The following is a 15999-nucleotide window of genomic DNA, read 5'->3' on the forward strand; positions in this document are numbered from 1 at the left end:
TTTTTGAGGCCTACTTTTTTCTTTTAATGTTAACAGCTTGCACAAGTGGACTCCAGAGCTGTTCATCTTGGCGCTGTGTTTGTTCGTGGCATTACTACTTTACTCATGGCCAACAGTGCTTGTGGCTTTCCATTCAGAATGGATGATTTGATGCCTTGGGAAGTGTTTGATGGAAAACTTTTTCAAGAAAAATACCAGCAGTCACACCGAGGTTGCTCTTCGGAAGAGCTTTTGGAAGGCAATGTGAGTAATCTCATCCTCTTAGACAGTTCTGTATTCTTTGGAAAATGTAGCTGTTTGTGTTTGTTGATTTTTTTTTTTTTTTTTTTTAATATTCATGTCTTCAGTGGTTCCCTTTCCTTGTGTTATTTGTCTCCATCTTATTCCATTTTTATTCTCTCCACTGAAAAAAACTAAGAAGGTGGAAAGATTATGAAGGAAGCTATAATTTTACCTTCAGTTTTGCTTCCACTATTTAGTAAATAACATAAGGAAGTGTCAAAATGGTTGTTAATTTCAAAAAATGAAAATGCCTGTAATGGTTTTCTAGTATGAAGATATTAATGAGATCTTTTTCATGTAAGATTTTAGGCAAAATACTAACAATGTCTTTAAAAAGCATGCTGAGTATAATTTTTTAAGTGCTTAAGAGTGATATATTTAAAGCTATTAAGGAACCTGAGGTTTGAGATGAAGGTTGGTAAATTCAAAGAGGAACTGGGAACCAGAGGAAAGTGTGTGTGTGTATATATATATATATATATATATACACAGATATTTTTTTAGAATCTTATTAAGTACCTTCTTGTGCCTTTAAGTACTTAGGTCTCAGTCCTACTTTTTGGGAGCTGGATTTTTTTTTAAATTTCAATGCTATATTACTAAAAAAAACAGTATTACTTGAAACATGTCTGCCCGGGCAAGGACAGGGAGATAACAAGAGAGTCTTGTTGGGTCTGGGTCACGTGTGGTGGCATCATGTCCAGGCTTAGTGGCAGTGTCTGGTAGACTGGTTACAAGGCTGTATTAATGTACCAATGAATACTCAAACCAGACTTGCTTGTGCCCTGCCAGCACGGAATATGTGCAGAGCTGCTTGCAGATGTCAGTACTCAGCTGTGTAGACAGCTCTTAAGACCTTCAATTAATCTCTTTTCAACACGGAACTGAAAATCCTGTATCATGTAATTGCTTTTGAAAATTTTACCTTAGAAATGTTTTTACCTGTTGTTCCATATATCGCTTAAGGTTAAAATAAATAAAAGAAAAATAAACAAAGAAAAATGTTTTCCATTTTGAACAATCTTAATATCATGCATTCAGTATCAGTTGTTGTATAATTAGTTTTGTTTTCTAATTTTACGTCCAATTACATACCATCCTGATCTGGCATGATGAGTGGAGCATGTGTGAGTGGGTGAAATATGTGTGTTTTAAGTGTGGAGGAGGATGATAATCCTTTCCATATGAAATCAATCATATGATTAGGACTACTGCCTCCTGTGGTTCCCATTAATTGGTCTGTTGATTTCAGTAGATTTTGGATTGTGTCAGTGGTTCATCCATTTTTTTCATGTAGGACTTTTGCAGAACAATAAAGGAACTAAAGAGTAAATGAAAAAAATGTAGAACTATACAAATCTATGTGAAACTGATACTGCTTTTCCATTTGGGTAAAATTCAGGTTAGGGAATAACTTATGCAACAAGTGTCTAAATCTGAATAACATTTCTGTTGCCTGAGAGGTATTTGTAAACGTGTTGGCTGGTATGTTTTAGCTAACATTTGAAAATCCCAGTGCGGTCAAGTTAAAATTTTAACCTGCCTTAGAGGGAAGTTGAATGAAGGTGTTTAGATCTCTAGAATAGAGCTGGAAATTTGCTTTATTAACTAAAATGTCTAGGTTAGGGTTTTTAAAAGTCTGATGCTCTGGTTTAAACAAACCCCAAATAAACCGTTCTGTTGTGGGGAAAAATAGTCTAGCTCTGTGAATTTTTAGAGTAATTTAAATATCTTTTTCTTTTTTAGATACAATTTTGTGGTACATGTATGGCAGATGTAGTGCTCAGTCTAATAAAATAGCTTTTAAGCTTATCAGTTTGAGACAAAAATCTGTTTTGGGGAGAATTGACAGGAGATGCCAGTTTAGCTGGAGACACTGGCAAAGGCAATGAGCATCTGTGATTGTTGTTGTTGTGTTTATTATTATTTTATTATTATATGAAATTATTATTAGAAGTTCAACTTCTAATTGACACTTCTAATTCTATTATTAGAAGTTCAATAAACACAAGTAGTACATAGTTCCTGGCAGACTTTAATGTACTGCTGGAAGCCAAGATCTTTCAGCACTTGTTTGTTAACAATCTACCCTCAAGAACCATAAATTTAATCTGATGAAAGCTACAGCATTGTGTTCAGAAAAAAAGTTATTCTACATGGCATGTTTTGTTATAGAAAAGATAAATAATAGGAAAAAATTACTCCTTTTGGTGTTCATTGTTTGTCTCCAAACTCCTGAGGTCCTTTCTCTATGATCTGGACAGCTACATTACTTCAGAGAATTCAGATCTCAGAATCAATGTTGTTTTGATGATGATGGGCTTAAATACAGTTATAAGCTTTGTGAAAATCACAGTAGAAATACTATCTTGATTAAATATTTATATGTATACCAGAAATTTTCAATATTTTAGGGTTTGGTTTCCACAGATTCATGTACCAAAGAACAAAATGTATAAATTAAATGTAGTTCATGTATTTGTGGGCAAGTTTTTGTGTAGCTTAGTTCTTTGTAGCCCTAGCAGCTGTTAAAGATAAAAAATGGAAAGCTGATAAGAAGCAAAAGTAGGGGCATCTTGCTTTTTAAAAAAAAATGCGAAGCTCATATTATGCTAGTTCTCTGGTTTTCGTAACAGTAATCGTATTAGTTTGTTTATCCACACAGAAAATTGGATATAATAATCTGATAAAGTAGTGAGTCAAGGATATTATCACTTTATTAACTTTTTTATTGTGCTTCTCGCTAATGAGTATGTTAGTGATCAATTTTTTTAAGTTAAAACCAAATTACCTAATGGGGGTCAGGATAAGTAATGTTTTGTCCTTTTTTGATCATGCCTTTCATCCAGCCTTCATAAACATATTCTGAATTTACTCTTCCAAGAATACAAAGTTTTTTCCTGTTAGTGGGTGTTCTTGACTGCCTCTGCTCAGTTTACATGGAAAAAAATAAAATCTGTGGCTTTCACTTAAGACTCTATGAAGAGGTTTGTTAACTCAAAAAAAATGCGTGAGGAAAGTTTGCGAAAGGATTCAGGGATTCAGCTTCTACCCCTAATTTAAGAAACCTCTCCAGTTGCTGCAGTCTTCCATTAGAATTTTACCTTGCCGTATAATCCTCTCCTTCCTGCTCCACCTCCATCTTAGTGATTACAAGAAGGAATTGTCATCCTGTAAAAATCAGTCCACAAATTATGCTATCGATCAAAATTTCTATCTTTTCATAATTCTTTCCAATATGTACTACTGCCCACATGCCCAGTACAAATCAATAAAAAAGAAAAGTCCTTGGTTATGGCACTAAGAAGTGCCCTTCAAAACTCACTGAAATAAATGAAAGATAAGGATGCATCATTTCTCTTAGTACTGCATCTTTAAATAACTTCAGCTTGTCCCTTTGACAGTAGAACTTTTCATCACACCACAAGGTAAATATTTTTAATTAATTCTCCCATTTCTCTTTAGACTTGATTGTATTTTCTCAGTCAAGACTCGAGGCTGGTGTATTTCTGTTGGGTTGCTTTGTTTCTTTCTAATGTCTGAGATTAAGATACTTTGGTTTTCTCTTGTATGTTTTCCATGAATTTATCCATTTTCATCTGGAGGCTTTAACTATCTCTGCTTGAGATATTTCTGACAGAAGTCTACTTAAATATATCTACAGATGCAAGGTAATAGAATAGGAAAGAAAGCGATTTACAGATGTGAGCAGAGAAGAAAAACAAACTTGACTGAGAAAGGGGGAAATGTTCCTTCTGCACTCCTACTCATCCCTCCAAGAGTTCACTTTTAACATGTAATGTTTGAACTATTTCCGAAAAAAATGTGAACCACATCTACCACCTTCATATACGCATGAGTGTGGCTAAGACAAGTCTTTCAGTTGTTGAGTATGTGATTGATTTGTGCTACACCTGAAGAGAGAAAAGCAAAACAGTCATTGATTTTTAACCCTGTTATCTGCAGGAGTCTTTGTGTACACCCTTCCAGAATCTGAAGTCTTTCATTTGTAAGGCCTGCATGGCAAAGAAAAGAACAATACAGAGCAGACCAAGAGGGAATGGATTTATCACAGGTTGGCATTGTATTAATTTTCTCAATAAAGTCAATAGATTGATGCGTTCAATTATCCTTCAACAGCAACAGCTTTTACATAGGCAGCCTGTCAAGCTAAGTAGATTGTAAGGTCCTTCTCCAGGAAACCAAAGGATAGATTTAAGAAAATATTTCCTAGGTTTAGGAATTCATGTGAATTCGATTACTCAAGTTTGGATAAAATAATATTTCCTTCTAGGTGCATGGTTAGTGGTGTATATGCAGTAAATAAAATATCATTCACTCATAGACATATCATTGCTGTTTATTCAGTGACTAAAGTTATTTTTATAGGACGAATTAGATGGTTCCAGAGTTTTTTCGTCCTTTCCCTCAGGGGAGCTATTTTAACATTGATAATAGAAAGTCTGAGTGAGTCATCAAAGAAAGAATTCTCGTTATCATACAGAGAGATACGTTGGGGCAACACAGACAACGGTGGTTTTCTGCCTAAGACACTGCTGGTTTTCTTCCCCAGCTTTATGGTTTGGTCTACTAAAGACATTTGTTTTCCCCTCATGATTCGCCTGACTTCCAGGGAAAAAAAGACATCTAAAAGTTTTTCAGCATCATTCAGAAATCAGCCTGAAAGTTGAGGATTCTGACTCTTCTAAATAATTCACACTGAATCTCTGTGTTTATGCTGGTATCATGTTTACCACTTGCATAATGTTCAATCGATTATAAAGTCTGTGAGGATAAAAATGAGCCCTTCAAAATTCATTGAGTAAATTGCAACAGATGGAATGATTTTCTGCTAGTTTGGTACTTTGTGTTATGAGACAGCAATACTTGTGGTGGTGGTACTACACCATACTGGTGCTGAACATTCAAAACTAAGGGTATCTGTTAGTGATTTTTGATACCAAACCTTGATAGCATTTGATATTGCTAGAGAACTGTACTCAACAATTTTAATTATGATTTGTGATTCCAACTTGGACAGAGGTTTCTGTTTTGTTGCAATGACTGCAGTCTCCGAATCTGTGGCAAATAATTTGATCTGATTTCTAAATACACTTATTAACAGCATGTAATTATGATGTGCATAGCTGGAAATGAGGACAAGAACCATGCCTATTAGGGTTGCTTTAGTTTGTAAAAATCATAATCGTGCTTAAGGAATTTGGCATAAAACTAAGAAATGTTATTTCCTGGAAAAGTATGTGCTGTCTCTCATTTTCTTCATTTAATCTTATATATGGTCCGAATTGCTTAGTAAATACTGTTTTTCAGGAACACAGCGAAGAGAATTTAATCCTAGGTTCCAGCAAACACACAGAAGTTCTTATGTTCCTCCATATCATAGCCAGATGAGGGGGTTCCTAAGGAGAAATCCTCAAACACAAGGTTAGAAATGTGTGCACGTGTGTATTTGGAATCTACAGTGTAACAGTTCTTTCTATATTCTGTTTGCATTTGTAAGCAATGTGGTTACCCTGTGGCTGCAGCAGTCAGTAACAAAACTTGTATCAGTTATAGATGTGTATTACTATTAGCAAAAACAAACTCTGCAAGGTGAGGTAGAGTGTAGCACTGTAATCTCCAGTTATCTTTTACTCAGTGTTTTGGAAAAAAAAAGCTTTCATGTGGTATTTAAACTTTCCATGCTTGGCCTCAGCTGAACTGTGTTTAAAATAGTAATGTTTCTAAAACAGAATGTCGCAGCTGCACAGAAATGTCTGTCTGAGGTCTTTAGCCGTAGATCTTAGTTCATACCTCAGCAAAACACCTAAACATATGAATAAAGTTAAGCACAACTTAAGTGACTTTCTGGAGCAGAGTCTCAGGTTCCTGTCATTGCCTAAGTAATACAAATGCAAGTTCTGTCTTGTCTTGGTATTAATCTCAAGTCATTCGCAGATCTCACTTCTTGTACAGATATTTCAATGGAGCATCATTTTGGATAACACTGTTGAGCTTACATAAGTCAGTTTCACTTTCTCAATATTATCAGGTAAAGCATATAGGCACAGTTTAAAGAAAATAAGCAAGAGGAAGAGAAGTGTCTAAGAAAGATCGATTATTTTATTAAGTCTGCAGAGCCCAAATTTCTTCTGTTTTTCCAGAGGAGGTTTTCAAAGAAGATTGATCGTGTGGTTAGGCACAATAAATCCAAAAAATAAATACAGTAAACTCTTTGATGTGTGTCAGCTACCAGTGTTGTATGCTTTAGAGTAATTTGATTCATAGATAAGATTGTTTGATCGTGTATGTGAAATATGAAGCTAAAATATAGTGTATGTTGACTGTGAGCTGAACCAAAACTGGTCATTGTTACTGTGACCATCTCAAGAAGCCTGCTTTCCAGAGGTCAGGTCAGCTCCGACCAGCTCCAGAGATCTTGAGACTAGATGTTTTCCACGAAGTGTGTTCCAAAGTAACTGTGCTGAACTATGTTATGTGGTTTTCAGTAGCGTTAGTAAAACATCTTGGCTTCTTCTACACTAGACATGTTTATCAATCTTGGGATGCTCTTAAAACATGATCCTCTAAGTGCAGTTAAATTGTCTTTTTTTATAAATAAAATAGATTTATTGGAAAAATATATCTGTCCTCCAAAGATCTCTGCAACATTTAAACTGATCTGCCGAGATGTCTCATTTTGACAGTTTCCTATTCCTAAGTTTGCTGATGTTAAGACAGTTACTTGGGTTGCTTCATTACGTGGTTGTTGTCTGTGCTATGTTTGTGTCTCACCAAAGAGAGAGAAAAAGAATTTAAAAAAAAGTAGCAATTTTGTGTCCCATGGTAGCTTATACGATAAAACTTCCTAGAAATATTAGTGGTATCTATCTATCCCATCCTTTATATACCTTCCCGTGGTATACTGTTATGGTTCCTGCTATTGCTTATTACGTGTATGCAACATATTATGCATTATATGTAGTGCAACACATTAAATGCATTTAAAGAAGAAATGGAACTGTAACCATAGGACCCATATCTTCTATGTCTGGAGTGTACCTTATGATTAGGCAGCCTTTGCTCTCTCTTATAAGTTGATGTTTAAGAATTCCATGACAATAGCTCAGCTTCAACAATGCAGGAAAGAGCACCTCCACCCTGAAAGCTAAAACTAAGAAGCACTGGTATTTCTCAGAGATGAGGGTTTGAATCCCCTCAGGCAGAGCAAGAAATGAACTTAGGCATCCCTTATTTTATGGTGAATACTAGCCACTGATCTGTTGTAATTAACATCTCATTTTTTAGCTGTAGGTCGAAAGAAAAGCTGGGGCAGGTTGTTGTTTGATTCATTTATTTTAAGTGCCCTTCATAAATTTCTTGACTGTGTGTCACAAAACATAGAATCATAGAATCACTGAGATTGGAAAAGACCTCTAAGATCATGGAAGAAATGGAAAATGCATCCATGTAACTCAGAGCAGGACATCTAAGCATCACAGGAAGGTGGATATTTTGGTGTTGGTGGATTTAGTGTTTCTTGTTTGTTAATTTACGAGGCATCTGTTTAGCTTACTGACTTTTCTGTATCCCATTCTAAATATTTGTCCATTCTGATGTTTGTTTAACAGGTAGTAGATATCTAATTTAAAGCTAAGGTTAGGCTTCTCTTACTGAGATATAAAACTGTGCCTTACAGCACTTCATAATCTGTGTGCTTTGAGTGTAAAAGTCTGGCCTGTGGTAGCATAGGTGCCTGTCTTAAACCATGTCTTTCCAGATTCTAGTTTTGTGGCTGAAACACCACACCACGTGCCGTATAGCCTACTGGTATACAAAACTTCATTAATTAGCAGTTAAGACCACTAATACGTTGTTTTGAATCACATTGTTTACTCATTCTACAAATAGCTAAAAATAAACTACGCATTAAGAACGCTGGAAATCACTATTGAGTATCAGGTTTCTTTGTTACTGTCTTCAGCAGTCCAACTGATAAACACTAGATTGTTTGTCATAGCATTCAAATCACCACCTAGATTTAAATCAATGATAGCAAGAAAAAAAAAAAAGAAAAGAAAAAGTTAATGTTATCTATGCATCAGCTTATATACTTCTATAGCTATATTTTAAAATTTCAGTGATTTGGACAGTGGTTCTCATATTAGTATTTGCAAACCTGCCTGAAAAGTGAGCTGATTGAAGATAAGGGAAATGGCCCACGAGCTTTAATTAGAGCAATGCCAGCATGGACTTTATCCCCCAGCATCTCAAAATACTAGTCATAATTGTACACCAACTGGCAAGAGACATGTTCTTTCTTGAAAATATGTATAAATGTAATTTTTCTTTCAGACTATCTGAATAAGATCTTGTTTTCCTGTTTTAAAGTTAAAAGAAATTAATTCCTATCCTGCTCCCTCCAGGAAGACAATATGGACTGGGACATCAAGACCAGAGGAGAAGATTCCACCTTCCTCCTCGGTGAAGAACATATGTGTACATGTAGCAAGCTGAGATGATGGGAATAGTTAATATCTTTTGTCTATGAGGGCTTCTTTTTATGAACTTTACAGAGTAACTGAACCATGTGACTGCGGAGGAAATAACTCAAAGCAGAGGCTATTGGCTTTGTTAATCACTTTTCATGTTAGATCTAAGCTTGCTATGAGATCAGAATCATTAAAACTTAAGTTAAAGGTACCAGCTAAAGCACAATAGCTACACTGCTTGGTCCCTTTGACACTTGAAGGCCTGAAGTGTTTTTACAACATCATTAGATATTCCTGACTGCCAATTTTAAGACTTAAACTATAAATTCTGCATATTTTCCTTATAGTTGTGTATATTGCAAGAGTTTGCTCACTATGAATAATATGGCATTTCCATGCTGAACTGTGGTTTGTGACTTAATTGTGGATTATCTTTATCTTAAGGATTATACTGTTTTTACTAAAACCTGTTGAAAAGTTTGAAACATGAAATCAGCGATGTAAATATCATCTGCCAGTGAAACCAAATGACCTTCCTGTAAAACGCAGTGCTTTATTACAAAAGCCAGAAATTGATATTACTTTTGGCACTTCTTGTTAAGCAACGTTTTATATCTATCTCAGCTGCCTGTTCAGAGTGAACCACTTCGCTGCTGAGACCTCACAGAACCTAAGGTTCCAAATTTAAGTGCTGAACTGCATAATTAGTACATAGATCACTAGACCCAGAACATACCATTATGGTACTTTAATCACCTGCTTAATACAGACCACAAAATCTTACCCTGCAACAGACCATAACTTCTAAAATTGTTTCAGTGCTGATGTTCACGTGTTTTGTTTGGCTTCTCACAACTGTTTGTCTTTTAGATCACCCACATGACCCTACTCATTACGGGAGGTGGATGAAAGTGGATATGAGAACAAGATACATTTTTTGAAATGCTGTATCTTAAAGATCCTAAAAGCTTTATCAGTATTTAAAAATCGGTGGTGGGAATGCTCTAATCAGAAATTTATCATGCCTCGTTTTCAGTTCCATATTATTTTCTGCACTTTTCTTTCTAGCGTGTATCTTAAAGAAGTAAATTATGGAATATTGTGAAACAATTATTTTATCATTTAGATTCCAGATAGTGCTATTTGGAACGCTTCACAAAAATCTTGCTGACACAGTTATGAAAAATAATCATTAAAAAATTATGTTTAAAAAGTAAATTCCAGTTCTAGGCGTTGAAGAAGGGTGCAAAAATTTAATTAATTGATCTGATTCTGATGTCAAAACTGTGAAGTCTTTTCTGTTAAACGTTTATGCTATATGAGGCTGAAAATGTCCAGTCTCAGACAAAAATGGATAATTTTAACCGTGTCACAGTTAAAAAAAAAAATCTTACTTTTCCGTCATGTGGCTTACTTTAATTTTTCCTGAGTGTCAAGGACTGAGAAAAAGATGGCTAAAACATTCCAGAATGTTATAAAATTAGTTTCTATGTACGAAACTGCTACAGCTTTAATGTCCTCTTATTTGGGGGCCTTTCAGAGCTGGGTCAAATGCATAGTGCTTTTCTGGAATACCTAGAATTCTCCTTCAGTCTGTAATGAGCTGTTTACAAAACATTTAAAGATTATGTCAGACCTCTTATATCTGTCTTTAACCTTGACATAAAGGTGTCAGTGTGAGCCTTTGGCCCGAATAATTTTGGAGGAAATTTTCAATCCAGGGGAAACTCAACACACCTTTTGAATGCTTTCCCCCCCCCAAGTGGCAGCTGTTTGAAGCACTCAGGGTAATTTTTTTTCTCTGTTGACATTATTGGTGCATCTTTTGCAGATATTAGTGGAATTGTGATTTTACTCTGTGCTGATAAGGTAGTCCCAAGAGATCTAAGTAAATGAACAGAGTAGAGGTAGGGTAATTAGGTATCTTCTGTGTTAATTTTCACTGGTCTATTACTCATAAGACAAGCTTTATTTATACTTTGGAGATAGGTGTATTTTTAGAATAGTACATAAGTACACTTGAAATTAAATGTCTTTAGAAGTGTTTAGCATGAGGAAAAAGCATTATTTTTATATTCCAAAGAGAAAATTTAGCTGTGATTTTGAAATTATTTTCAGAAGTACTATAGCTGTTGAACAATTTGCACTGATCTCTAAGACAGTGATTACCAATTTAAACTCCATTGTTTTAGTACATTATTGTATGTTTTTTATGTTATTATGTAATGTTTTTTCTTAGATCTTGTGCAGGTAACTCCTGTGAGTCAACTGTCAGTGGGAGTTAGTTCCTATTTAGTACATGCTATGTCAAAGTGAATAGTATTGTCAGACATACATAACTCAATGCTTTAATTTCTTTGCATGTATTTTTCCATTTGTAATTCAATAACTATATTCTTTTATACTCTGCATATAGCAACAGTCCAGATAAACAATAAATTGGCAGCAATAAAGGATTTCTAATTCTATTAAAAGTTTGAATGGACAATTTTTACACAACACTGCTGATTTGCATTCACTGCTATTGATTTGTCACTAACTGCAATTGTGTAACCACTTTTTGCTCCCCCAGCCCTCCACAAACTTTTGGAATAATATGGTCTGAGTTTTATGGAAAGCTCTCTAATTTCAGAAATCTCACGATGTATAACAATATATTTGAAAAGAATGCAACATTGTGCCAGAATTTGTTGGTAATTCCCCCTTCAGGTTTTGATATGAGAAAATATTTCTGTTGGCTTCAATAAACAAAGTTAAATACAGTTAGAGTGGAAGTTTCATTATGCTAGTTGTGGTATGTTATGAATTGTTGGTAATAATTACCCTGACTACTGAAGAATTGTTAGACTCTCTGTGAGGTTTTCTTTCCTCCTCATGTTAGACCATAAGCAGAAGCTTCATATTATTAGTTCTAAGCCAAAAGATCTTTTTCTTCCCACCAGGAATCACAGAGTGAAAGCAGAAGCATGAAGTGGAAACATAGAAGTGCTACTTTCCTGTCTCACTGAACTTTAAATTGATCGGAGTACCGTAAAAGCTTATGGACTGTAGAAGGAAATCATATACAAGAACATGACCTTAAAGATTCCAGTCTAATCTGATTTCCTTAACCTGTGGGCTACAGGGTTACTTTGGGTAAGGACAGAGGAAAAACAGATGCGGACTTGAAGTAAAGGAACTCATGTTTGTGATTAAAAACATTTTTGTTTCTTTTTTGGCTATATGGTTTACTGTCTTCTCTAGCCTTTGCATTGGGTAGCTGCCTTTACTAAATTTTTACTGAAATTATATGTTTATTTATTAGCTTTATTTATCCCCCTTCCGGAAAGAGATTCAGAGAGCATTCTTTAACAACAGTAATTTAGTCAACTGTGACTCAACAGAAATTATGACATTGTTATTGTGAGAGAGTGTGACTGATAGGAAGACATTTATCAACTTTCCTTTTTTTACCTATTATGTATCCTTCATCTTACCCTACTTAGTTTGTAGAATCATAGAATGATTTGGGTGGGAAGGGCCTTGAAGCCCATCCAATTCCAACCCCCTTGGCATTGTCAGGGACATTCCACTTGATTGGGCTGCCCAAAGTCCCATCCAACCTGGCTTTGAACACCTCCAGGGATGGGGTATCCACAACTTCCCTGGGCAACTTGTTCCAGTGCCTCACCGCTCTCATCGTGAAGAATTTCTTCCTAATGTCTAATCTAAATCTTCCCGCATCCAATTTTAAAGCCATTTCCCCTCATGCTATCACTCGATGCCCTTGTAAAAAGTCTCTCCCCACCTTTCTTGTAGGCCGCCCTTTCAGGTACTGGAAGGCTGCTATAAGGTGTCCCTGGAGCCTTCTCTTCTCCGACTCTCTCATTTGTGACACCATCACACTGAGAATCTGAATCTGGACTGCAGAAAACACTGAAACACTGAGTTAATCTTATGATGACTGTGGCAGTGTATGTGTCAAAATGTATAGATCATGCTGGTTTTATGTAACAGGAAAGTGCAGTTTTAATACCTTTGCTACCTTAGTAATTGCTGCACTGAGGCAGAGGGGAACAACAGCGCTAAAGCTCTACAAATCTTTTGGTGCCATACTGTCTGGGCACTTATATACTGTAAGAATAATCAAACACATGGTATTATTTTGAAAAGGTGGTCTTTAATTAAATGTTGGGGAAGAAGATCAAAAGTTTACACGTCCAGATTTAAACATTGACTCCTTGACAGCAAAGCTTAGAGGCAGGCTAGTATAGCCTCTTCCCCTGGAAGTTTAATGGGAAATTCTTATTTGTTTTGAAGCCTCCTTCTTAGAGAGCATCTTTTGGTGACAGTAAATAAGCAGAAATCTTAGCTTGTTTGCACCACATAGGTATGCCATGCGTGAGAGCATAGGGATACGATGACATTTTGTGTCTCTGGTGAGGCTGTCCTCTAAGATACGTTTTGATGACCTGGTAAGATTATTCCTGAATGTAGCTCATTCAGACTTGCTGAGGTTGTTCAAGACAGGGCTTAGTGATGCTGAGCATACAAGGTCCAGTATTTCCTGGTGTCCCTGGTGCAAAGGTACCAGACAGTCACATGGCTGTCTGCACCCTGAATGCTCTACCAGGCTTTCCTGATACCCAGGGGCTATCTGCAGCTGGGTGACCTTGGATCCAGCTGGTGTATGAGAAAGACCTGGGTGAGAGAGCTGTGAAAAGTCTCAAGGGAGGTCTCCTCCCCTTGGGTCAAGAGCTGTGTTTACACCCAGGTCCTTGCCTAATATACTTGGCAGTGTCCTGCCTGGCACCTTGCTGATTCACCCCTTGTCTTTCCAATTCGACTTTCTTGTTTGACCTGGGACATCCCCCATCAGCATGGCTGTTGATGAGAACAGGACTGTTGTGAGAACCTGATTACCTTCATCAGTCCTGCTCTGCTTTTTTTCAGGTGCCGTGGGATGGCACCCTCACCCGTGAGGTCCGTGCCCTAGCTGCATTTCCACTCAACCGCCGGCTTGCCTTACCTTGTGGAACAGCTTACCCTTGCTGCTCCATGACAGTGGGCTTTAAGGCTCTGACAGCACAGGTAGTCAGAAAGTTTGCGTGTAACTACCGTAGTCGTTGGACCTTGTGAAAACACTAGGTAGGGCCCTGGGACTACTTGTTGCTGAAAACAGCTTGAAAAACTGTAAAGAGCTACAAGCAGCGAAGTGTCTTTGTATCTCTCTACAGTCAGGGCCTTGCATTCATTGCTTTCCTACACGTCGCAGCTGACCTCCTGACCTTTCTTGCCTATAATCAGATTATTGAGTACACAGTACTTCAAAATTACACACCATGAATGTAAAGCTGGTTCAGAGCATGGAAAATTAGTGGCTAAAGAATGTGTCCTTGCAACTGATGTGCCTAGCATGCTTGCAGGCTCGTACTACATTTGAAGTACTAGGCAGGACATTAGGTGTTACTTTTAGCCTACAGTGTCTTCAGATTTTCTACCTGGAAGTAGGTAGTTCTCTTAGGGCTCTGTAGTTGAACCAACGCATGATGAACGTGAAGAGTTGTCTGTAAAAGACAAAGAGGCAGTTAGCAGGTTATTCTGTCTGAGTACTCACCAGTGTAAATCCTAACACAAAATTAAGGACTAATGTTTGCGTTTGCTTGTGCCAGCTGGGAGAATGCATCTTTATTGTATTTGAAAAGCCCAGACCTACAGTCTTGAACGTTTGTTTGTTCAGATGAGGAATCAAAACGAAGTATGGGCCCTGATCTTGTATTGAGTGTTCTTCATTTCACAAGCAGGACTTAGGGTAGAGCACAACTGAAAACTCTCTATCACACTTAAAATCAGAGTGCAGGCAGGACTTCAGCTGTAGTAATTTCAAGTTCTGTCTCCTTTGTCTCCGTATACTACAAGTAGGGAGGTAAACATTGAGTTGGGGTCAAAGAACGGCTCTGACTGCGGAATTTCAGTCACACGTTGTTACATTCTGCACTAGGTGTTCATATTTGATATCAAAATTGTGTTTCATAATAAGCATGACCAAAAGACTCATTTCTTCATTGATTGTATTTGCATCTACTGCTGACCAGTCCTTCAAAGATGAAGAACTCAATTTGCTAATCTGGTACAATCACAAACCTGAAAACGACACAGTTTAGGTAAGAAAGGAGGAGACATAGAATGCAAGGGATGCATACAACATTTAATATTTTTAGTTTTTTTATCTTCGTGGTTCTTTTTACTCTCTCACATTTAGTCATTAGATATCTTATTAATTATGGTGGTCACAGATAAAAAGGGATATTTTCAGTGTTAATATATTTAATCAAGGCATGAATTTTGTTACAAAATACAAACTACTCTATGATTCTATTCCCTGCCTATGGCAGGGGGGTTGGAACTAGATGATCTTTAAGGTCCCTTCTAACCCAAATTATTCTATAATTCTATGATTCTGTGGTATTTCAAATGTATTGATTTTTTTCATTCCAGGAGACACAAGAAATGCTAGACACAGAAAGCAATCTTGGATGTAATCTCTCTGAAAATGCTTAATAACTGAAGGCTTTTTAATAGAGAATGGTGCCCCCGTCTCAAAAATTAGGTAGCCAAGTATGCGGTTGGCCTTTGGACTCATAAAAAAGAGCAAAACTGTACAATGAGAACTGTTCTGATCTCAGATGTGTTTTATATATATGTTGTAGGTAGCTCAAGAAACCATTGTTCAGTGAAAGCCATCATAATTTTTAGAAAAGTGATGAGAAACTTGTATGTCATTTGTGGCATTTGGAAAATGTAAGTCAAGGTAACCATTCAGGAATTAGCTTTATCAGATCCAGCTTTATTTTAGTCCCATTCAGGAGTTAGCTTTATCAGATCCAGCTTTATTTTAGTCAAGGGTTTGTTTGTTTGTTTGTTTGTTTTTTTAATAGCAGAGGCCCAGCAGACTCTGTATTTACTTGCTGAGAATACTTTAATTTTCACTTGTGATGATGATGCAGTGCATCTAAAAGGATTTAAATGTATAATGTGCCACCTTTTGATAATCGTCTTCACACTCTGGTTTAATTACCTATTACCTATCGGATTCTTTAGTCTTTCTGATCTACATTCTGCTGGAGGGTTTTCAATTTGGGTAAAGTCTATCCAGGTTTGAGGCATGCTGGAGATAAAACTGGGCCTCTTGTTAAGTAATACGCATATGAAACATCACCGTATTTAAAAACTGGTGATAAGCTGA

The 15999-nt window shown here is 36.5% G+C and overlaps 1 protein-coding gene across 7 annotated transcripts in view; it reads left to right on the plus strand.

Annotated features, from left to right (window-relative positions):
• Positions 1-15999, plus strand: part of FAM120B (family with sequence similarity 120B) — an 82833-nt gene that overhangs the window by 39892 nt on the left and 26942 nt on the right. For 2 of the 7 annotated variants that reach the window (XM_054061867.1, XM_054061868.1), the window contains 4 exons: positions 37-243; positions 4249-4357; positions 5614-5727; positions 8709-11944. In XM_054061867.1, coding sequence (XP_053917842.1) covers positions 37-243; positions 4249-4357; positions 5614-5727; positions 8709-8770 — 492 coding nt within the window. In that variant the 3' untranslated portion in view covers positions 8771-11944. Of the gene's footprint in view, positions 1-36; positions 244-4248; positions 4358-5613; positions 5728-8708; positions 11945-15999 lie in introns of those variants that run through there. The other 5 variants (XR_008449044.1, XR_008449042.1, XR_008449043.1 and 2 more) reach the window with 5 other exon arrangements.

The sequence above is a fragment of the Cuculus canorus genome, chromosome 3, assembly GCF_017976375.1.
Source record: "Cuculus canorus isolate bCucCan1 chromosome 3, bCucCan1.pri, whole genome shotgun sequence".
Classification (NCBI taxonomy): domain Eukaryota; kingdom Metazoa; phylum Chordata; class Aves; order Cuculiformes; family Cuculidae; genus Cuculus; species Cuculus canorus.